The sequence below is a fragment of the Hermetia illucens genome, chromosome 5, assembly GCF_905115235.1.
Source record: "Hermetia illucens chromosome 5, iHerIll2.2.curated.20191125, whole genome shotgun sequence".
NCBI lineage: Eukaryota > Metazoa > Arthropoda > Insecta > Diptera > Stratiomyidae > Hermetia > Hermetia illucens.
Window position 1 is genome coordinate 56,633,442 of NC_051853.1, and position 23,394 is coordinate 56,656,835.

Genomic DNA, 23,394 nt, shown 5'->3' on the forward strand with positions numbered 1-23,394 from the left:
ATTTTAGCGTTTATAACTTAATAATTGTGAAAGTGCCATAAGTAACTTAAAGAAATTCATAAACGAATCCAAAACCGGAAGACCGGGGCTTGAATGTTGTATGAATTGTAGGTTTTGTGAATCGTTTATGCGGAACATTTGATTGCACATTTGGAAGTTAGGTCGTAATTTATATGCGTATAGAATGGTACATTATTCATTATTCATTTATGTAAATATTTATAATTTTGTTCTGGGTTATGAAAATGTAAATTTATTAGAGGAAAGAGAATTTTAACTTACTCACAATAGTATTCCTTGCTGTTTACTGGGAGCAAGCTTTCCATTGAGACAAGTGGCATTGCTTAAATATCGTACTCGAAAAGCGGCAGGTAGTCAACAAGCGGCGGTAGTAGGCAACAGGTGTCAGCAAGTTAACTGAATTCTAAGGTATCCGATCGACGAGTAGGGCAAAGCTACGAATTCATCCAGAGGCCATTTTTATCTCCTGTAAAGGTAGTCTGTGATGGTTTTGTGCTACAAATCTTTCGGCGGTAATATCCTTAGCAAAGGAGAGACACTAACAGCTTCCGGGGACCGGAGAATCTGACGGCAATATTCCCACTCATTAGAACCAGCTGCTGCACATTTTAGGTGGAATAAGAGACGACAAAGCTCCGGGCCTGGATAACATACATAATAAGCGAGCTTAAGGTCGCTCTAAAGTCTGGACCGGAAGCAGAGGAAATGTTACTTCTGACTAAGGCTTGTAAACCTTCAGGTAAGTCATCCCTCTACAGACTCATATGTCTCCTGGGCTTTAACAGGAAAAGGAAGAATACAAGAGGGAGTAATCAATAAGGCAAGGAAGGAGGGGGGGGGGTTAACCAATAATGCTCAGCTAATAGAGCAAGAGCGTTGGGAATGATTAGGAAAGAGTCGGTGGATGCAGAGGGTGCTTTCTGCCATGAAGGATGGGTTCGAGAGATAACATAGAGAAAGAGCAAAAGATCAATTATGATCTTGGTCTTGTGTATTTCTTATATAAAAATATTCGAGTGGACATTTATTCGATTTGTACCGTAATGTGCATATATTATGTCAGAATATTCATTTTAGTGGGGTACTGACTTTCGGAGTTTTAGAATTTGCCCCGAAGCGATAACTTTGGACTATTGTAATTCTGTTATTAATATCGCGATTTCCACCAAACTCGGTGGTATCATGCTTAGTATGCACTTTTTTTGCTGTTGCCCGGCATCCTAAGATCTCAGACGAAGACACCTTGACAAGGTTTTCTTCAACGAACAATCTGCACACTCTCTGCCTCTTGAGAATGTTCTCAGATTCGCTAAAGCCTGTGAACACCGTAGGCGGGCAGCCATTGAATAGGCGACTTACGGGGATAGTACAATGGGCCTAATAATGGCCTGGGTGCTCGGAGCTGCGGCTCCCCCCCCAGTTAACTAAACTAACTATCATGCTTAGTATTAGCCTATATTATTGCAATCATAATTCTAAGATAAACAGATATCGGCGTTGAGGGCATTTAGGTAGGCACGGTACAGTGGTAGGTTGTGCGAATGGCTGAAAGAAATGATCAGTTTCGAGGCTTCGACCTCCACCTTTTGCATTCAATATCACAACAGCATTGAAAAGTACTAATCGAGACTTTTCACTTGATTTCCCACAAGGCACATTGGTGAAGCAAAATTACATCTTCCTTTTGCATGTATGGAGATTCTTCCCTCTTCAGTTCCACGTAGAACGAAAAATCTCAATGCATGCGTTCACAGCCATACCAAATTTGATACCAATCGATGCAGGCATTTCTGCGGAAAGTACTTGATAGGCTGAAAGGGAGATAGTAAAGCGATTTTAATAAGTTGAATTTGAAAAGAAAACTAACTCCTACATTGAGCTACTTAAACCCCATTATGTAATTACTTTTTGGGTTTTCTTTGGACGTGGAAGAGTCAGGGTGGTTTTAGTTAGTAAAAATTCCATACACTCATCTGTCCAGGCCAGCATCTTTTGAAACTTTCTACCTACATAAAGAAAAGGACAGACAATAGGACAGAGAGATAAACAGTAAGAAACATGAACGAACAGACATTAAACTGATTTTTTATTACGACTCTTCTACACAATACCGTACAACAAATGAATTTTTGGGCAGAAAACTCACGGTTTTCCCACCATGTCCCATAATGCCACCACTGTCTCATAATGTCACCATTATCCGAATGTTTTACCAAACAGGCAACGAATATCAACCTGCGGCCACCAAGTTCACTTAATCTGGCTCTGGTACTTTGATCAATTAAATAAGTCGGGAAATCGGAAGCAGTGCGCTTCGGGTATAAAGGTTTTGTGTTCATCTTATGTGAGAAACTCTTTACGCACGATTTCCCATTCGTACATAGTTAAGTATACAATATATTCCGTCATAATTTGCCTAAATTCAAGATTCGCATATGTACATACATATCAACGACATAGATACTAGTGTTATCCTAAATAAACAAACATTGTCTATCACGGCATGAAAATCCATACATATATTATACATGTTCGTAACTAAGTTAATCTAATGCATTTTCACGAATTTCAACTTCACTCCGTGTACAAAAGCATATTTATACTCGTATGTTATGCATATTATATTTGTTACTACCCGCAAGCTTTACTACTACATATATATACCTACATATGTCTACCTTATCTAGTTGACACTTCATACAAATAATTAAAAACAAATCGGGAACCTGAAAGCTGGATGCTTCAAGTATGAAAGGTTTTGTGTATTTCTTATAATAAAGACATTTGAGTATGCGTTAGCCCCAATAGTACCTAGTGCGTAATATAGGCATATGTTATATGAGAATATCCTCTTTCGTACAAGACTATGATCTTGCCACTCCTCATGTATTCCTCGGAAACTTGGGTTCTTAGCGAGAAAAATTGCGAACTCTTGGCCGCGTTCGAGAGAAGAATCCTCAGAAGAATTTCTGGCCCCCTACATGAGGATGGGCGTATCCGTAGCCTATACAATGACGAAATCTATGAGCGATACCATGACCGTCCGGTTGTGGATAAAATCCGGCTCACTAGGTTATGGTGGGTGGGTCACTTAATCCGTATGGATGAGGATGATCCCGCCCGGAAATTCTATAAGAGCAATATCTATGGTAGAGAAAGAGGACGAGGCAGACCCTGCCTAAGATGGAGCGATGGCGTAGGCCAGGACGCCAGATAGCTTTTAGGGATATCGAATTGGTGGACCTCGGAGGAAAATCGGGATGTCTGGAGTTCCTTATTAAGGCAGGCCTAGACAGGATACCGGTTGTTGCGCCGTTGATGATGATGATCCTCTTTCGGGTGACATTGACATTCATAGTCTTAAATTTTACAACTTTCACCAATTATAACTTTATTAGGAGTAGTGCGATTTCGACCAAACGATTTTGCTCTATGTTATAGCCTACATTACTTCAAAATTTCGTGGCACTTGGATGAACTTAAGGGGAGTTTTGCAGTCAATTACTAAAAATTATAGTAATATACAATTATTAACTTTATTTGGAGAAACATCGGTATGGAAGGTATTTCGGAGCCTAGGTCAAATAAATGATAACATTCAAGCCCCGCACTCCTCACCTTTGCAACAAATGTCAAAACTGAGATCAGCTTCGGAAAGTACTAACCGAGACTTTTCATTTGATACCCCACGTGACTATATTTCGTGGAAAACAAATTTACACCCCGCTTTTGCCTGTATAGGGACTCCCCCTTAAATTCAACATAAACAGATGTAACTCATTGTATGCGTGAGTGTTTACATTTCCCACGTTTTTACCGAATTTGGTGTCAATCGCTATAACCGTCTCCGTGAAAAATACGTGTGATGGACAGACAGACAGACAGTAAACCGATTTGTATCACACAAAACCTTAAAAACCAAGAAAGGAAAGCTAAAATGTCCCCATGGACCCCGCCATTCATATAAGTTCACTTTATATGACGGTAACGTCATAGACGTCTTAGGGTGCAATAAATTTACCTGAAATGCGAAAATTTGAGCTTCTGTAACTTTGTTAATAACAATTAGATTGCCTTCAAACTTTTCAGAATTATGTCCTATGCTGATGCTAAATTTTGTACTTCTCGGATGAACTTAACCACCCCTTCCGGTAAATTTCCAAAACATGGGCATATATTTTTATTAACTTTATTTGTGCATATATCGAAAGGGGATGTATTTTGAGGCCTAGATTTCATATAGACGGATCGTTGTGATTTTTTTCAGATTTTTCGGTTGGATAGGTTCTGAAAACGAGACCTGTTTCAGTTTTTGGGGCACACGTTTTAAGCTCTATCTCCTCTATTTTTCATCCAATATCAGAAATTAGTTTTGAAAAGTACTAATCGAACCCTTTCATTTGATACCCTACATGACTATATTCTTTCGCATCTATGGGAAGCGCCTCTTCAAACTCAATACAAAATGGCGCCAATCGCTACATGTAAGAAGGCACGCAAACTAAATGTTCTCACCAAATTTCATGGCAGACGTTCCCGAGTAAATTGGCTGTGACAGACAGACAGACTGACAGACGAACAGAGAGATATTGAATCGATTTTAATAAGGTTTTGTTTCAGACAAACAAACCCGAAGTTAGCTCTAACGGAAAATGCACAAATATGATGAAAAACTTCAAGCATTCAATCTAATTCCTTGAGAAGTAGCAATATTCATTATGAATGATTTCGAGAAACCAAATGGTGGAAATTCGTTATATAGGTTAGGGGATGTAAATAGCCATCAGAGTGGCAACAAGTTCGCATCCTTAAGCATACTTAACATCATTTGAATGACAAAGATTCTGTAAATAAGAAGAACTAGTGGCAAACGAACGAAATGAGAACATAACTTCGTAAAAGAGCCTACATCAAGCAAAAGGACAGGAAAGGCAGGGGAGGTTATTTTCCCATAAACCTGAAACTTTGCCTAGGAGGTAATGTTTTGATTCAGTAAGTGATCACCCAAGGGTCTGACTTAACGCATAACTTTATTTTCATAACAGAAAACGATAACAATTCAGTTCGCATATCCTAACACAAACATTCACTATTTACAAATGCCTAGAATTGATTTCATATTGTGGATCATCTTCTTCTGGATGGGCAGCATTCCATTGCAAGGACTTCAAGATTTCTTCTGGAATTGGCGGTGGGATTGGCAAATGAGCACCTTCTGGGTGGAAGCCGTTTTCATCAGCGGAATATGCAAGCTGGATTGGAATTCCTTCAGGTGAGGTGTATGAAGATGCTCCTTGAGCTTGATGCCCTCCTACTCCTTGTTCTTGGGCGGCAATTCCGTTGGTGGTTTCGAAAGCGTAGTGGTAGGAACCATCGGGAAGGATATCACTTGCATAGCTTTTGATTTGTGCACCACCCTCAGGGCTAATATAATGTTCTGGATGTTGTGGAGCGGCAACTATCAGCGTAAGGGCACCAGCGAAAACGAACTAAAATTAAATATCCAAAAATTAAAACTAATCACACAAATTGAAGGAAGTAATGGTTGTCATCAACTCACCAATTTAAACATCTTTATTCGGATTGAAGATATCTTACAAGGTGAAATATTGCAGTGGACTGATGATGGCTGTTCAAGCGAACCGGTCTTTTATATGAAATTAGACCTATCTATCGGCGCTGATGCGAAATACCTTTCAATTTCTTACAAATGCGATTTCGTCGTTTTTCCCAAATGGTGCAGTTGCAATGCAGATACTTTGACATTTTTATATTTGGCAGAATGGGCAATAATTTGACTAACGCTGATTGTTTTGATAGCATAGCGAGCATTGTGCATATTGAAAAAAAGAGCTTAACAAATTCGGGCAATTAATATACAGAAAAAATGCTAACAAAAGCTGTTGTAATAAAAGTCTTTGGAAATTTGTGTCTAAGCACTGAAAGGATAATTATCTTATATTTTCTTTTGATGTACAAAAACAGTCAAGTGAGGCGTACCTTTGCGGGAGCTCAAGTAAAACGGGTTTAAATTCTGAATTATTCTCTAAATTCTTCCTTGCAGAGAAAATGCGATTTACCTAGGTATACTTCCTGGAATGCTCCAAAAAACCAAAGCTGACATTAATATAGCAGGAGTGCACGGGGATGAATCATACAATTAATTGTACCAAACCTCAAGGTGGAATTACAACCAATTATCCATAGAGGTTGGGAGAAAAAAATATCTGAAATTCGCTGACCAGCTAACATTTAAAGTCTATTCAAACCGTCAGCAAGTAGCCATCACATTTAACAACTATTTCTTCTTTTGTTAGAAACTATTTATTTCTGATAGATCAAGCTACGCTGCTAGATTGGAATTCGGGACATTGACTGCTGTTTGATTTATGGTGTTTTACTCCATGAAGGTGATTGATTCCAATGTGAAGATACTAATTTAGAAGCTTTGTTGTCAGTTTGAGATTGCAACTCTAGCTTATTATACCGGTTGTAAATGATTCTTTCTAGAAGAATTGGTCGAATGTAGAGTAAACTGTTTTCTCCTTAATTATTTTACTATTTACCGAAGCCATTGGGAGATTTAGAATGGTCACAAGGGAGGTAGAGCTATGCGGTTGAAATTTAATCACAATCAGTTTTACTTCAATCGAAATTTACTATTTTAGGTAGAATTTTTTACTGAGTTAGTGCATATACAGTAGTTTGTGAAATAAGTATACAGTTCACTGCAATATATATTTGAATTGTTCTTGAGTGTGAGATATTGGTTCTTGAAACACTTTAGACGAGAGTACTCATTTTCTTCAGTATGAGTTTGAATTATATATCGGCCAAATACCTGTGGAGGTGTTGATGCGAAGCGGAAGTGGGAGTGGCGTTGAACAGTGAAAGAAAAGTGCAAGCCAAAATCCACGAATCAATAGCGATAGTGCGTGGGTGTGGTTGACGCATTTTGTCCCGTATATGGGTTTGCGGCACCCATATATGCATATTGTTGACTCCTGTATAGGCTTGCCTTAGTAAGGACGTCTAAACATTTGGATTTGTGCGAAGTCCATCAATTCGATATTTCAAAAGCTGTCTGGTGCTATAGATAGATGCTGTCCTTATAGACATTACAAGCTAGATCATCCTCACCTATAGGGATTAAGTGATCGGCTTTTTGCAATCTATTGAGACAGACGATCGAGGTATCGCTCATAAATATCGTTGTTCGTTGCTGTTGGCCCCTGTTTCCAATTAGTTTTGATTCTTATTTTCTGGAAAAAAAAATCATTTTTTTCAAATTATTTTGAAAGTTTACTGAAATACTTCCTCCGTTTAAAGACGCCTGGTATGACTTGTCATTTTCTACACGAGATCCTTGTGACCGAGCTTTCCTGGTATCCTCAACTTTTTGCAGACTATAGGTGGATTAGTATTGAAGACTTCGTTTCGCCCATCCGGTCATCCCAGCATTGACCGCATTCGATTTTCCTATAACAGCAACTTAGTCTTGTCATCCTACTTGATTATTCCCAAAATGACGAGGCCTACATGATCCGAGACGATCCTTAAGGTAGAACACACTGTAAAATACTGTAAACTTATCCACTTTATCATTGCCTACTATGTAATATTTTCTCTAAAAATACTGTAAACTTATCATTGCCTACTATGTAATATTTTTTCTAAAATACTGTAAATTCATATGTACCGGCCTACTAAGTATAGGTAAAAATTGTATAAAATAGGAAATATAAATTAAAAATACGTAGTTCGTTGGAACTATCGAACACAAGCCTAACGTGTTTTATTCTGTGGAGTCCAGGCAATTTGCTGCTCCCAAAATTTACACTGCTTGATTAGATCATTGTGGAGTTCAGGCAATTGCTGCTCCCATAGCTGGTTAGTCTGGAGTTTTGGCATTTAGCTGCTCCGACTAACCATAATCTAATTTACAAAGAAAGAAGAGTAAGGTATTGCCAAGTGGACTGGCAACAACCACATAAGGTGGCACATCACATGGCGACCGTGACAGTCTAAAGACTTCGTACATAAGTGACAGTCTAAAGACTTCGTACATAAGTAACAGTCTAAAGACTTCTGCTTACTAGCGTTTCTACTTACTATCGTGAAAATTTGAAAATCAAGGTCGTGTAAATGAACGACATTGGGGAAAAGTTCGACCAGCTTTACCAGAAAATCTGGCGATTGCTCAAAAAACCAGAGCGAAACACCGGAGGCATAACACTATATAAAGTTGGAGAGCAACCACCACGCTGGAAGCCGTCAGAATCAACACCGACAACTACGGTTGATGATAAACTTGCGGGACCTCGACGCCTTACAATAGAAGAATATAAGAAACGAACGAAACGACTATCCAATAACGTATCTGTCAGCGCTAAAGGAGGACGAAGAAGAGAACTCCAGCGGCAGTTCATAAAATATAAACGGTTAGAGCAAATCGCAGCTACACTAGAAGAGAACAACAAGTATAAATATTTAATAACCAAAGTTAAAAAAGAAATAAATTATTTAAAAAAAAATGCAAAAAAAAAAATAATAAAGTTAATCAGTAAAATAATATAAAAAAATGTTTGTTCCAAATTAGAATTAGTTTAATAAATGTAATAGTAATAAATAATAAATGATTTTTTTTTGTTTGTTCCAAATAATGTTAGTATTTATATCACATGATTGAAAGCACGACAATATAACAATATAAAAGTAGATGTCTGAAAATGTTATTCTTTGCTTTTTCTAAATGGACAAATTAGAATCTCTAAAAGAGAAACTTCAATTTACACTAATAAATCTACGGAAAAGTGTAAATCGTCCTTACAGTGAAAAAACTATACGCGAAAAACGCGAATTAATTGAACAAACACTAATAGACGCAAAGTCGACTGAACAAAATATACGAACAAACGTTAAAACAGCAACTCTAATAAAGGGAGTTTGCAAGGAAATACAGCAACTATCTGCTGAAATACTTTCAATATTAGACAAACAACAATTAGGGAAGATGGCTTTCGACATTAAAACAGCCACAGCTCTAGTCAAATACTTTGACGGAAACCCAGAGGAAACAGAATCCTTCATTGAGTCAGTTTCACTATTGAACGAACTCACACCAGTAGAACACAAAGGTATTCTACTTAAATTTGTGAAAACCCGGATAACCGGCAAAGCCAAATACGCGGTATCCGAGGAATTAAACACAAATCAATCAAAACTCATTCACAATACTTCAGAAAACCATATTACTAACAAAAACATGCAGCCTGATCAACTGCACGTTTTCGAAGTTCTATCACCTAATGAGGTAGTGCGTTTACTGGAATTGAAATTGCGCAATATAAAAATAAAAATACTGATATAGAAATAGACGTAATACGTAAAAATAAAGTCCAAATAAAGCGGTATATAAATTTAAATAATAACCAAACAATTGAACCGGCATTAGTGCAGGAACTCACAGAGTTGGAAAAATATCTAAATAATAGGTTTCAGACCAAGACTCTGAAATTATCGGCCGAAAGTGAATTATTCACTATATTAAATACAACCGCATTTAAAACGCTAGCGAATCATACTTTGAAAAATATGGATATCCAAATATACAAACCACTAATTACAATAACGGACAAATCGAAAATAATAGAAATATTGCATAACAATCACTCTACTCCAACAGCAGGACACATTGGACAGAGTAGAATGTATAAAAAACTTCTATAAAAAGCAAAGAAAAAGACAAAAAACTAAAATAACCCAAAATGTAACACATTATCATTGAAAATAGGAGATCAAGTTTTGTTATCCGTCGAAAACAGACGAAAACTAGACCCATTGTATGAAGGTCCTTATAGCATAATATCAATTGACAATGTAAATTGCCTGATAAAAGACCAGGACAATAAAATATCTAAAATTCACAAAAATAGGTTAAGACGAATAAATAAATAAATAAAATAAACAAAATTGCTTTGAAATTGTCTATACTGTTGAAAATACTATTATAAATATACAACAACGTCTACAATTGAATGCATTGCACGAATTATTTTGTACATATTGTTTAAAACTGAGTTTCACGTCCATTATCATTCTAAGTACATGATCGATCAATTCTATTGCGATCGTAATTTCTCTCATAACAGTCGGTGATGAGGAACGCTTTCGTTTTTTCTTCCGCAAGTATTTGTTCAGAGCGCAGCATCTTCTAAATGCTTTGTGATTATAACAAGTGCTATACCGTCCACGCAACTCATAACAGTGTGTTCTCCAAAGCCGGAAGATCAAGAACATTATTTTACATAATGTTCCACTGCAATGTGCCCAGTAGAGAGCTCAGTGTAATATCCATGATTAGAACGTCGTCGGTCTCCCTTATAGGTGTGTTCTTATTGCTCTTGATTGATCTTACCTACCGTCCTCAAAACCGTTTGTCTGGTTCTGTGGCAAGCTGATCAAGGGCTGGTCAGTTCACTATTCCACTATCAGTTGGCTGTCCTGCGGGGAATGCGCCTCACAGAGGCATTTATGCATCATATGATTTTGCGATGCATTGTGCCATATTGAGAGTCCTTTCCACTGTTTTAGCCAGATCTCTATCATGTTCATCACAGGCATTGTATTACCTTATTTTTTCGCTTCTCAGGCATGTTGGTTTCCTATCATATCTTTGGTTAGGGCACGAATCACTCCGATTTCGTCATCTACTCGATGGTAGATTGTACCAATTTTCAAAAGCCACTTACTCCTCCCATCTAGGGAATACCTAATATTCCAAGAGAAAGTTTGCTGACAGTTTCGTTAGCCGGGGAAACACATTAGACGCCGCACACACTGCCCTCCGGATGACCCGTTTTGAAGTCGTCGTTGAAATGCCGAATCAACATGCGCCAATGGCACAGTTAGGTCTACACTTGAACCAGACACTCCCTTTCCGAAAGGTGTTAACTATACCTTTTTTTTCTCTGGAGTGTAGTTGGTGACCCTAGTTTCGCCCAGTTAGTGCCATCCCCTTTAGGTGTTTTTGTTAACTTTGGTATTCCCCGAATATTTAATTCCTCTTGTACCTGCGATATCTGGTAGACCCTTCCTGATCTGACACCTGGAAGCCGCCCGCTGACCACAGGGGTCTGTCTATCCGTCCGTCAGTGTTTGCTACACATTACTATATGCAATTTTCTCGAAAAGAGTTTATTTTGTTACCTCGGTATATTGCGAGAGGTATTTGTGAATTTTCATGCTCGACGTTAACTGCATAAATTTACACTGAATTTCAATGTCTGTACCCTACAATGCGTTGAATCTCACAAAAGGAAGAAAATATATATAATATGCAAGGCTGATAAGAGAAATTCGGCGTCAAAAAAATCCACGCTATATCTTCCCTTAATTCCATGCAACATCAATCACAGATCATTTTCAGAGTTTAGAAGATAAATATTTTGGTCCCTATCCAAAAGAGAAAAATGGTTGACATTATGAAAACTCCAATCCCCATCGTCGAGCCAGCAATGGAAGGAAAATAAAACCCAGGGGTGTATCCAGAAAATCCAGTTAGGAAAATGTCGTGGCCCTTATCAAACATTAAATTATATTCCAGGCGCATATATACGTCATTTTATTGGTGGATATGAGTGTCGATAAAAAAGCTGACGTAGGGGCCCCATTGTTATGCTTGACCTCTTTGCAGCAAATTGGACTCTTACGAAAATGTTTTCTTTATCGGAAAAGAAGATCATCGGGCTATTAGCTTCCAAACCTCGGATAAGAATAATATAAAGATTTTAAACACAATGTTCCAGGGGGTTATTCTGGAAAAGTTCTTGTTATGGTGGAGTCCACAAGAAAAATTTTGACAGGTTTTGGAAAAATTGCAGTGGACATGTAAAATTTTTGGGAAATTCATAAATCGAGAAATGTCGGAAAAACGACCTCAACGCTAAAAGACGCTCCCAGAGCAGAAAAAGCCGACTTGAATTCGAAGAGCTGTACGTACAGTACAAAAATGCGAGGACAAAATTGCTGATAATGTTATCTCTAAAAGGCAAACGTGTTCCACCCATTATCGGTCCTAAGTTGTTATAGCATAAACTGAACATCCTTTTCTCAGAAGATGTGTCTTCCTGTAGTACGTGTAAATACCGATAAAGTTCCTAGAGCTGTAGATGAGGAAGTTTTAGATGCAGCAAAGAAATTCTTTGAAAATAAGACGACAGGATGCCTTAAAGAGCAAAGCAGATATTCATTCCAAAGTCAGGTAAACCCTTGGGTGACCCATCTTCATATAGACCGATATGCCGCAACTTATTTAAAAGAGTAATATACAACAGATTGTTTTACTGTCGCGGAAAAGGGAAGAGACCTCTCTGGTAAGCAATTCGCACTTCGTAACGCGAGATCAACCGTTGACGCAATTACCACGTTGACTGGCATGACTCAAGCTGAATAGAAGAAGGCAAATGCTATGCAGTGGTAACCCTAGAAGTAAAAAATACATTCAATATTGCAAAATGGAGGAAAAGCATTGAAGTCTCAGTTAAATTACATGCCTTGGAATACATTGTATGCATTGTTATCCAATTTCTCCTAGGGTGAAGACTGTATTGCGAAAACTTCCGGTGTGCTACAGAGTACTGCCCAAGGTCTCTTACTCTGATTAATTATGTACGATGGAGTGCTAAAGCTACTTCTTCCTATCAAAGTATCAACGATTGGCTTCACGGATGATATCGTGGATCTAGAGGAGATAGGGATTTATCTACGCAAAAGAAGCAATATGGGAAATTAATTCCAGGTTGAAAAATGCCGACCTATTACTTGCTGAACATAAAATAGGAGTAGTTCTAATCAGGAAGAGTAGAAGGGATAACCGTGAAAATAGAAGTTGGCGAACAAATAATTTATTCCCAAACATGGCAGTAATGACTGACAGGAAGTTTAACTTCAAAAGACACATTGATTGTGCAGCAACTAAAGCGTCGTCCATCGTTGTACTGCGAAAACACGACCGAACATTTGTAGACAAGATCAACGTCTTCTTTTTCAAGGGTATTTTTTATTTGCTATCTATTACTGAGTTGCACTCATATGAAGCGATCAGTGCTGTTAAGGCTTAGTTATGTAGTGTTGGGCTGCCCTTTGAGGGAAAAAGACGGAAGTGGCCCTCATCACCAAGCGGCGCAAATGAAATTAACCTCGCATTAGAATTAGGAGTCACATCATCACTTGCAAGCCGGCCATCAAATAATTAGGAGAAATGAGAGACGAAAAGCTCAATTTTAAGCAGCACAGAAACACAATCCGCCGCAAGTATGGCATACGCTTCTGGCAAAGAATAATGCCGAATATGGGAGGGCCGCGGCATACCTGAAGGCTACTATAGCCAGGGTGGTCAGTTTCATCTTGCAGTAGTAGTCCCAGTTTGGGGTAAGCTAGATATTTTACGTAACGTATAGGGCCTACAAATAAGTTCTGTCAGTTTTTTCTTTAAATTTGAAGCTTTATTGTGAAAAATTGGTTATACATTCATTGTTCAAACTTTCTTTCATCTTTCAGACAATTCATAGATACCATCGCGCCAAAAATTGGCCTGCTTGGCCGCTATCCACTCATCGAGCCATTTTTTGAGTTCGTCGTAATTGGAGAAGTGCTGGTCAGCCAAGCCATGCTGCATCGACCGGAACAAATGGTAATCAGAAGGAGCAATGTCTGGAGAGTACAGCGGGTGGGGTAGGACTTCCCATTTCAACGTTTCTAGATATGTTTTAACGGGCTGTGCAACATGTGGACGAGCATTGTCATGTTGCAAAATAACTTTATCATGCCTTTGCTGGTATTGCGGCCGTTTTTTCTTGAGTTCGCGGCTCAAATACATCATTTGACGTCGGTAGAGTTTGCCCGTGATCGTTTCGTTCGGTTTTATCAGCTCATAGTATACCACACCCAGCTGGTCCCACCATATACACGGCATGATCTTCTCACCATGAATATTCGCTTTGGCCGTCGATGATGAGGCATGGTCGGGGTATCCCCACGTTGCCCGACGCTTGGGATTATCGTAATGGATCCACTTTTCATCGCCAGTAACTATTCGATGCAGAAAACCCTTCCTTTCTTGTCGTTGGAGCAGATGTTCGCACGTGAAAAACGGCTTTCGACGTCTCTTGGCTTCAGTTCATACGGAACCCAAATTCCGACCTTTCGGATCATTCCCGTTGCTTTTAAACGGTTGGAAATGGCTTGCTGAGTGACTCCAAGTGCTTTTCCAAGTTCTTCTTCCGTTTGCGATGAATCTTGGTCGAGCAATGTCTCTAATTCTTCATCTTCAAAAATTGTTGGCCGTCCGGCGCGCTCGTCGTCTTCCAAGTCAAAATTGCCACTTTTAAACCGTCCAAACCACCTCTGACACGTTCGTTCAGATAGAGCATGGTCACCATAAACTTCCACCAAAATGCGATGACTTTCGGTTGCTTTTTTCTTCATATTGAAATAATGAAGCAGAACTCCCCGCAAAAACACATTATTTGGTACAAAATTGGCCATTTTCGTTGATGAAAAAAGTATTGTTGTTTACACTTCAATTAAATAATTTATACTGACGTTTGTGCCTATTGACAGTAGCTTTCCGATGAATGTTTGGAAATGTGGATCAATGGAATAAAAAACAAGCTACGCCATCTATTGTGAAAACCGACAGAACTTATTTGTAGGCCTAATACATAAAGTGAGTGGCTGGAGAGAAAGCACGGGAAGAAGGCAGGGCATGGATGGTTTGGATGAGCATGTATTCTTCTAATGGACGAAGTTCGTGGGAGAAATGAGAAACTTAGAGAGAACTCTAGATGGAGTGCAATCACCAGAAAATTTTGTGCGGAGGATGCTAGAGGGGTCTTGGGTAAACTGCGGCAAGCGGAAAAGGTGAGGAGGGCACTATCACGAACGTCGCCGATTAAAGAATAGATACCTTGCTAAAATAAGCTAACTTCGCACTTTTATGTAATACCTATCCTACCTGGTGATTCCACGGGACATAAGGGAAATCGAGTTTAGTGGGTACAAACCCCACACACTGGAGTGTCGAAGCCAGTGTCTTAAAAAAAGGCAACAGACAGACAGACTATGAACGAATTTTAATAAGGATCCATTTTATATAAAACTTAAAGAAAAGGTAAACAAACAGGCAGAGGGGCAGACAAACAAACAGATAAACAATAAACCAATTTTAATAGGGCTTCGGTTTACACAATTATAGAGGTATCACGTTACTGATAGCCCCATACACCCGGAACATCATCCGCCCATACTAAAGAGGCCTAACTTCACGAAAATGAGCGGCAAATCAGATTTTCCCAGTGTAGCAAGCAATGTAAAACCGTTGAAATTTGGCCATCGTTTGCAACAGTTGTTCATCGACTTCAAAGCGGGTTATGATACATAGAATCACTAGTGTAAAACTGTATACAGCCTTGAAGGAATTCGTTGTCACAACTAAATTGATAAGACTGATTAGGCTGTATGCGGGGCCAAATAAAAGTGGCAGGATCAATCTCCCCATTTTTACCATCACTAACGTAAAAGGAATTTTCCATCATACATCCTTTTTAAACTATCCTTGGGAAAAGTGTCCGGATGGCTCAAGTGGTTAGAGCGCTGGGCTGTCGTAGCGGAAGGTTGCGGTTCAAATCTCGCTGGGGGCAGAGGAATTTGTTATCGTGACTGGATGTCGGACACCAGTCGACTCAGCTGTGAATGAGTACCTGAGTCAAATCAGGGTAATAATCTCGGGCGAGCGCAAGGCTGACCACATTGCCTCCCACAGTGTACTGTGGTGTACCGTTACGGTCTTGAATGAAGTGCTCTAACACACTTCAAGGCCTTGATCCAATATGGATTGTTGCGCCAACGATTATTATTATTATTGGGAAAAGTGATCCGTGATGCTGATTTAAATATGTGAGGCATCATCCTCTTCAAGTTCACCAAACTACTGGCCTCTGCTGTTGATCAAGACATATATTGGAATCATCAGAAATAGCCACATCAACTAGCAGTGGTCTACTGCAAAAAATAAATATAGATGAATACAGCCTTGAAACCTTGATTTCTGTGATTTAGTCTCAAAAATAACAACCGACAAAAGCTACGATGACGAAATCCCTGCGCGGTTGGTAGCAGCAAACCGAGCCTATTCAAGCTTATAAAAATTGTTCCGTTCGAGTCTGGGATCCTTTGCTAAGGCATGTCTGGATCGGATACTGGTGATGCCGCCGTTGATGATAATGCTGATATTCATAACATAGGACAGGATACTATAGTGTTTCGTGGATATTTGAACAAATTATGAATAATACAGTCATAGACTTAATGGCGCTTACATCATCGTTCAAATTAACTAGCCCATGTTAACTGAGTTTGTATAGAACTGTAGAGCTACTGACACAATACACGGTACGGCTACTTACAGAGAAACATCGAGCAACATCGGTTCATATTCCAGGATCTAGGGAGGGCGTTTGAACGTATGCTTCTCTGTGAGAACACCTAGTTCCATAGGAACTCATAGTCTGAATTAAATTGCTCTACGGCGATCTAAAGAGTAAAGTTTGAAGTGTGGTAGGTATATTAAAACCGTTTCATGTCCCTGCCGGCCTTCGTCAAGGAATCGCTATTCCCCTTTATTCTTGTTATGCATACTTCCACACGGGACATTTGACATTTCTATGCAGATGATTTTCGGTAACGTTCAACAGCAAAACTGACCTCTAGTAACTCGAAATCTGAATAACACGCAGTTTGTAATGAACGAAAGTGGTATTCCATAGCTGTAGGTGTTCCGGCGCATCAACGAATGTCCCAAATCTAAAATTTACTGCAGTGTCGTCCGCTTTGTAAGCCTCTAGGGTTCTGAGTGTTGGTCGACTATCAAACACAATGAACGGCAGCTCGTGGTTATAGAGAGGAAGACACTGTTTTGGATGAGTCGTATAGCATGTTATAATCGCATTCGAAATGAGCATATTTGCGATGGGTATGGGGCTCAACTGATTGTGGAAAAATTGAGAGAGGTGTTTCCGATAGTTTGGTCATGCAATTCACGCTGAGAAGAACGCATTAGGTAAAGTTGGTCTGAACATCGAAGAAACCATCAGTTAGTTTAACCCAAGAAGAGGGGTCTGTGGATCACAAGAGTGGATGTAAATTGCTTCTCAATTGGTCCGGTTAATCCAACAAAAAAAATCATTTCAGCCAAGTTCGGACTGTTTTCATTTGAATATATTTTGCACTCATGTCGTGTTGCCGATTATATATAAATGGAGAGATAACCACTAGTAGCCACTTTCGGCCACGCTTCTCCCAGGGCAGCGTCTGATGATTGCCTCTACCATGGACGAAACCATCGATTTATCGAAGTTGATGTGAAATGGCTAAAAGGCCAACAACGATGATGGTTTGTGAGCCTCTCGACTTCTCCCAGATTTAAACCTCTGGCTGAGAAAAGACGAGAAATATACAAGTAACTTTTATTCAGCACCATATCTTTTATTACTTGTCGACATATTGTAAAGAAAATTGGAAAGTTGGAAATTTTCTTTGATTCATTTATTCAGCTAGTCTTTACTATTACATCGTCGTTCTTATCTTTTCCAATCAAATTATGAGAGCTTTGTTAATGGGTTGGTTTTTATAGTAGTTAGATCCATTTCGCTTATTTTGTTTTTAATTAGTTTATTTCCTAGACAAACATCTTTATTTCCTATAAATTTGTATATTTAGCTTGGAGGTTCCTGATGCTATCAACTGCTTGCATTGCAGTACCAATGCAAATATGTACATATGTAGGTTCATTTATTTATCTTTATTCGCCTACTCAATTTTCAACAGAGGACAAAGCTCTATTGCGACTATAATTGCAATGAAGAATAATTCAGAATACAAATAATTAGTGAATTTTATTTTCATAGAATTTATATCACATTAGTTAATTTTTTTATGATTCACATACAAATTTTTTACTCTATAGTTTTCTGATTAGCATCTTAAACTTCATAGTAACATTTTCACATTTCGATTATTCCTTCTCTTATATCACTTAAGATTAATCATCTTGTAACATCATGAGAAAAACTACGGAAACATCCTGCAGCTGGATGGAAAAATCCTTCGGGATGAATATCGCTCTTGAGGGCCTTAATTTTGTTCTCATTTTCGACACGAATGCTTCGTCCTGAATGACCAGATCGTTTACCAACAACTAATCCGAGCAGAACTACAAAAAGAATCTGAAATGACAAACGACACTTTGATTGAAAGACAACCCAAATTAACAACTAATAATATCAATCAACTTACCAACTTAAATATTGTCTTCATTTCATTCAGATACAAAGTTGTGTTTCAAGGTGAGATGTTGCAGTGAAATGATGATATTTGTGCAGTTGGACCGGTCTTTTATATGTATGATATTGGACCTAGATAAGTTGCCGTTGAGGAGGCATGAAATTCAAGTTTTATCGTAAAATGTTGGTTTAATCTTCGAGCTAGAAAAAGGTTATTTTTCTCCACGCTACAGATATAGGAGATTACCAATTCTGTATATGTATTGAACTAGTGGGTGATCGGAAGCAGTTTCTTGTGGATCAGTACCCGCTGCTTCCAAGCTCCCAACCTATCACAATGTTTGTGGCATGTGTATTTGCATAAATCTTTCTTACAGTTCATAGCAGCGTAGTATAGGTCAGGCGTGACATTTGTTTTAATGGAGTATGAAAGGGCACACCTTGTACTAGATTGAACTCAATGACAAGATTTCAGAATATTAACATAGCATTCTCAACTCTTATTCTAGATTTAAGGCTCCAAGTATTAGGAAAATCGCCAAATTAAACTTTGAGATTTCCAAAAATCACTGAGGTATGTATTCATAATCCTTCGCCAAGACAGTCCTAGCAATAGTGGCATCTTGTAATAAAATATAATACAGCTACGTGAATAATTTAGGGTCAATACCATGCAAAGATCAAAATCTGTTGATAAGGATAATGGCTATCATTCTCTGAAAAATAATATGTCTGCAGCCCTCTTCCCTTTGTCTTAAATCTAAACACAGCGCGAGCTTGAAGAATCGGAACTTCCAAATTCAAATTTTTTAAATTTAAAATCGTTGAACTTAAGGGGGGTTTTGCAACCAATTACTATTATTAATTTTATTTGAAAGGTTGTCGGTATGGAAGGTATTTCGGAGCCTAGGCACCATATAGTGGTAGCCTCTAGATTTTCTTCAAATTTTTTGGCTAGGTAGTTCCTGAGAATGGGTTCATTAAAGACATGATCCCTTTCGACCCCCCGCACTCCCCACCTTTCTAACAAATGTCAAAACTAAGACCAGGTTTGGAAAGTATTAATCGAGACCTTTCATTCGATACCCCACATATATTTGGAGAAAAAAAATCCACACCCCACTTTTGCACATTTGGCGAACTCCCCTTAAATTCGACATAAAAGAATGTAACTCACCGTCTGCATGAGCGTTCATAGTTCACACCTTCCCACCAAATTTGGTGTAAATCGCTATAACCGTCTCCGAGAAAAATGCGTGTGACAGACAGACATACCGACAGACAGTAAACCAATTTTAATAAGGTTTTGTTCTACACAAAACCTTAAAAAGGGTGGCTATTACCTGCCTGACCTGCCCGCCCTTCTCTGATTTTACTTTACACATAGATCTTGATAAGTTTTTTGTTTGCATATTTATTTAAAAAACTTCGCTTGCACTTAGAGCGCGAGAAGGCTTATCTACTTAATTATTCTAATTTAATCTAATAATAATACTTAAACCTAATATTTACAAGGGGTACAAATTTTTGCGCTTACTCTCTGGGTACCTCTACCAGGCAAGGAGTGTTGAACAGGGAGACAATGCGGGTTTTAGTTCGGTGCTCACAATTTGGCAAGGCCTTAAGAATGTGGCCAATGGGGTGGAGTTACCCTCCCAATAAAGTTGCATCATAAGTGGATTGGGATAATTCTCTCTCGAAGAATCTCTCCATCAGGTTGAGTGCGAAGTCTCGAAAAGTTTTTATTCTTGCTCGCAGGACACTTCGGCGTTACGGCCGCACTTCTTGGTTTTCTTATTGTACAACAAGCCGGTACAGTGTCTCAAGATTCCGCGTTTGAAGGACTCACGTTTCTTCATAGCTCTGGCAGGCAAGTGAATAGTAAAGTAGTAGACTGGGTCTTATAAGGACTTTATTCAGAGTCAGCTTAGTTTTAGTGCAAAGTGATACTCTTTTATGAAGAAAACAGTAGATACTACTTACTGCACCGCGCTTTGTTGAGAGCGAGCTCAAGGTGGGGATTAAACCTTAACTGTTCATGAAATAGCATTCCCAAGTATTTCAATTCTTGTGAACTGCTCACTACTGTCTTCCCGATGCGTAGTTTAATTTAGTAGGTCCTGAAATAGATCCCTGCGGTACTCCGGAAGTGACCGGGAGAAGATCGGAATATTTACTTTGCACGCTAACGTAAAAGCGCCTATTTCCGAAGAAAGTTCTGAGAAGTCTGATCACCGGGGACTGGTGTTTCGGAATAATACTTTTCTGATCGCAGTATTGGCCTAACCCCACTGTCCATGTTTTCTCGAAAAGCTGGTCCAAGTTAGAAAGGGGAGTTGATTTTTTACCCTTGAGGTTTTTAGTGATAGCTGCGAGCTGTGATAAGCTCAAAAAGGTTTTTGGGTCCATTTGTTGGCAGGATGGGTTGAAGAGGTCTTTGATTGCCGAGTCTACAATCGAAGTGATGGCCGGGTTGTTTCTAGGTGGAGGTGATTTCAATTAGGTAAGGAAAGACTCCTCAAGTACTTGAGCTTTCCTAGCGTCGCCGCCGATGTTTTTATTGTTATTGGTGAGAACGAAGTTTTTGGATCTGTTTCTCCCTGTTAACCTATTTATGTGTCCAAACATATTAGGTCCACGTTTCAGATCTGCTAGTTTGTCAGTGAGTTCCTTGTAACGGAATTACCAACTATTTGACGGATTAGTGTGCTTAGACAGTTAATCCGAGACATGCTATACGCTACCCACCTTAGCAGGGGTGGATATCCAGCCGGCACAAATAGTTAAGTACTTAGGAGTACATTTCGACTTCCAGTTAACGTGGAAGCATCCTATCCAGGAAAAATATCAGAAACCCTGCAGATTGTTCTGGTGCTTTAGGAATGCGATAGGTAAGACCTGGGGAATTTCACCAAAACGGAGATACTGGATGTATACATCCATAATAAAACTCATTTTGATGTATGCATGCATCGTCTGGTGGCCAAGACTGAACTTTGCTAACAGCAGGAAGCTGCTAACGCAGATTCAAAAACTTGGTTGCCTAAGTATTACTAGAGTAATGAATACTACGCCGACTGCGGAACTTGAAGTTATCCTAAATTTGCCCCCCATTCACTTGGAGGTGAAACGGAAAGCAGCCAACGATGCATACAGGGTCGATACTATTGGGGCGTGGAAAGGAGACCAATCAAACGGTCATGCGTCTATCTCGAAATTCCTTGAAAAACGTTCGGTAGCCATGATGCCGACCGATCATATGGTTTCCAGATTCGTCTTTGAAAAGATATACACTATCGTAATCACCGAAAGAGAAGAATGGTCGACAAGTGGCCATGAGTCTTTTCAGATTACAGACCTAATAATCTTCCCCGACGGGTCAGTCATGGAGGATGGATCGGGCGCAGGGGTATTCTCGGAGAATCCGATTATAAAACTGGCCCGACCCCTCGGAAAAATGATGACCATATTCCAGGCGGAGATATATGCCATTTCATTGGCAGCAGAAGAATGTCTATGACAAAAATGGAGGGGTCGCACCATTCGAATCTGATCCTCTGATACTCCTGAAACTTGGCCGACTGAACGAAACATTCCTGATTTTGGTGCCAGGGCACTCTAACATCGCCGGTAATGAGGAGGCTGACAGACTGGCTCGCCGAGGGTCTGGATCCACAATATTGGGGCCAGAACCAGCTCTTGGAATCCGACCATCTACTGTCAAGTCTACTCTGAAGGGTGAAATTGCAAGCACTCACGCAACCGAGTGGAGAAATTTGGATTTTTGCCGGCAAGCGAAAATCCTTGTGGAGGAGCCTAGGGCCACTAGAGCGGCATTTTTGTTGTCCCTTAAGAAGTGGGACATGAAAACCCTAGTAGGGCTTTTAACGAGACACTGCTCCTTAAACTACCATATGGAAAAGATTCGGGTAGTGGTTTCAGCTATGTGCAGCCAATGAGAGGAGGAGGAGAAGACAGCCCTGCACTTTTTATGCAGCTGCCCGGTATCCTCAGATCTCAGACGAAGACACTTTGGCAAGGTTTTCTTCAATGAAGAATCTGCACACTCTCTGCCTCTCTCTGCCATGGGATAGGCAATTTAAGGGGATAGTACAATGGGCATAGAAATGGCCTGAGTGCTCGGAACTGCGGCTTCCCCCAATAAACTAAACTAACTAATCCGAGACATTAATACCTTATATTCGGTGTTAACTCTGTTGTCATTTTTATGAAAGTTGAAGTGACATTTTTTGGTGGAGTATATACTTCACCTTGAATGCTCCACTTAGCCTTTGGGAGCGCTCGAGTGTAGCCATGAACAGCCTCGATTGCGACTTCAACGGGAGCTTTGGGTTCTGGCTATGGAGAAGCTTGTCAGCTCGTGTGACCAGGTTTGACACGCTTTTGATCTGAGGAGACCGCAGATTACCAAGGACTGAGTCCTCAAGGCTTGTTGTGACGTGTAGCCTCTTTTCTTTAATAAGCTTGATCGCCGCGAGATCTTCAAGGTTCTGCGCAAAGATGAGGATCCTGTAGGTTCTTGTATTGTCTAAGGTTGCTTTCAACCCTTTTTCTCTTCGGAGGAGCTGAGGTACATTGATTTTGTACCCAGTGTTCGGGCGTAAGTAAAGGAGGAAGGGGTGCCTGTAAGTTTTCCGAGGGGCACTTACACGACTAACACTGACCTTAAATTTTTTTTCCTCTTCCACTGCGTGAAGTCGAATTCGTCGTCTTCCTGTTCTTCAATTAGTACTTCCAAGCACATCTCTCCTCCATCTTGGGGGGGTTGTTGTTCTTGTTGCTGCTAATGTTGTTGTTCACTTTGTTGTTGTGGCTGACGTTGACGTTGCTGCTGGTATTGTTGTTGCTACTGCTCCGACGTTGTTCTTATTCTCCCTTCGAGAGATCTCAAGCGCTGTTTCAATTGTTTAATAATTCCCTGCTGACAATCTAATTGCTACACCATGGCTGCTTAAGTTCTTTGACTTTTTCAAGGAGGCTCGCGTTGACTTCCCTCCCCCTTTCTCTCCTC

General features: G+C 39.6%; 1 protein-coding gene across 1 annotated transcript; it reads right to left on the reverse strand.

Moving 5' to 3' along the window:
* Window positions 1-5,032: 5,032 nt before the first annotated feature.
* Window positions 5,033-5,739, reverse strand: LOC119657298 (endocuticle structural glycoprotein SgAbd-2-like). Its single transcript, XM_038064144.1, has 2 exons — window positions 5,582-5,739; window positions 5,033-5,510 (listed from the first exon to the last, which is right to left on the reverse strand). Exons 1-2 carry the CDS (start codon window positions 5,591-5,593, stop codon window positions 5,115-5,117), a joined length of 408 nt encoding a protein of 135 aa, XP_037920072.1. The 5' UTR covers window positions 5,594-5,739; the 3' UTR covers window positions 5,033-5,114.
* Between the last annotated feature and the right edge of the window lie 17,655 nt (window positions 5,740-23,394).